A 1,692-nucleotide genomic window follows, 5' to 3' on the forward strand; every position below is an offset into this window, starting at 1 on the left:
AGTATTAGGGACCACTAAGGTCTATATAAAGAGACTTCAGATACAGTATTAGGGACCACTAAGGTCTATATAAAAGATGCCACGGGACCTTTAAAGGGACATTACTTATATTTTATTCCTCTTAATGTTAGAAAGACATGTATACTATCTCATGTAACGGGTATGTGTCTCCACCAGACGTCCCTGACCCCCCCGTGGACGTGGAGACCCACAACCCCACGTCCAGCACCGTCACCCTGACCTGGAAGCCCCCCATGTACGACGGAGGCGCCAAGATCATGGGCTACGTCCTGGAGAAGCAGAAGAAGGGCGAGGAGGCCTGGGAGCGCTGCAACGACTTCCTGGTCCCCGTCCTGTCCTACACCGTCCGGGGGCTGGCGGAGGGGAAGAGCTACACCTTCAGGGTCCGGGCCGAGAACGCAGCCGGGGTCAGCGAGCCGTCGCGGGCGTCCCCCTTCGTCAAGATCTCCGACGCCATCGGTAAGGATCCCACGGTTTTCCTGGTGTTTTTGGATCTTTACCCGATGTTTGTGAAGCTTTTCCCGATGTCTTTGTGGCTTTTCCCGATGTTTTTATGGCTTTCCCCGATGTTTTGTAAATCTTTTCCCGATGTTTTTAAAATCTTTTCCCGATGTTGTTGAACCTTTTCCCGATGTCTTTGTGGCTTTTCCCGATGTTTATAAAGCTTTTCCCGATGTTTTTTATCCTTTTCCCGATGTTTTTGTGGCTTTTCCCGATGTTTATGAAGCTTTTCCCGATGTATTTGAACCTTTTCCCGATGTTTTTATGGCTTTCCCCGATGTTTTTTAAATCTTTTCCCGATGTTGTTGAACCTTTTCCCAATGTTTTTGTCGCTTTTCCAGATGTTTGTTCTCACGTCTTTTTGTTTTTCTCATTGTTTATGAAGATTTTTCATAAATCTTTCATCCATATATTTATATATATATATATATATATATATATATACATATATATATATGTATAACAACATGCTAACGTGTGTAAATGCCCATCCCCCCTCTGTCCCAGACCCCCCCAAGGTGTTCCTGAGCGGCAGCCTGCAGTCCGGCCTCAGCGTGAAGCGCGGCTGCGAGATCCGCCTGGACGCCAACGTGTCCGGCTCGCCGTACCCGGAGGTCACATGGTACTGGAACAACCAGAGGATCCGGCCCGAGCCGCTACGCAGGAGGCCCGACAAACCACTGAAGAAGAAGGTGGAGAAGAAGGAGGAGGAGAAGAAGAAAGAGGAAGGAGAGGCCGAGAAGCCCGTGGAGAAGGAGGGAGAGGAGAAGAAGGAAGGAGAGGCCGAGCAGAAAGAGGAGGAGAAGAAGGAGGGAGAGGAGAAGGAGGGAGAGGCCGAGAAGAAGGAGGAGGAGAAGAAGGAGGACGAGAAGAAGGAGGAGGAGAAGAAGGAGGAGGAAGAAGAGACAGACTACCCGACGATAAACGAGCGTCTGAGCGTGGACAGCCGTCACCGCGGCACGGCGTCCATCGTCGTCAGGGACTCGTACCGCGCCGACCACGGCGTCTACATGGTGAAGGTGGAGAACGACCACGGCATCGCCTCGGCAACCTGCGAGGTCAACGTGCTCGGTGAGAGACAGAGAGAGAGAGAGAGACAGAGAGACAGAGAGACAGACAGAGAGAGAGAGAGAGAGAGACAGAGAGAGAGAGAGAGAGACAGAGAGACAG

The 1,692-nt window shown here is 51.0% G+C and overlaps 1 protein-coding gene across 1 annotated transcript in view; it reads left to right on the forward strand.

The window, feature by feature from the left end:
* LOC117953076 (titin-like) overlaps positions 1-1,692 on the forward strand; it is a 225,219-nt gene that overhangs the window by 131,370 nt on the left and 92,157 nt on the right. The window contains 2 exon segments of the mRNA XM_034885791.1: positions 178-480; positions 1,030-1,593. Of these exon segments, the coding sequence (XP_034741682.1) occupies positions 178-480; positions 1,030-1,593 (867 nt within the window).

The sequence above is a fragment of the Etheostoma cragini genome, chromosome 11, assembly GCF_013103735.1.
Source record: "Etheostoma cragini isolate CJK2018 chromosome 11, CSU_Ecrag_1.0, whole genome shotgun sequence".
NCBI lineage: Eukaryota > Metazoa > Chordata > Actinopteri > Perciformes > Percidae > Etheostoma > Etheostoma cragini.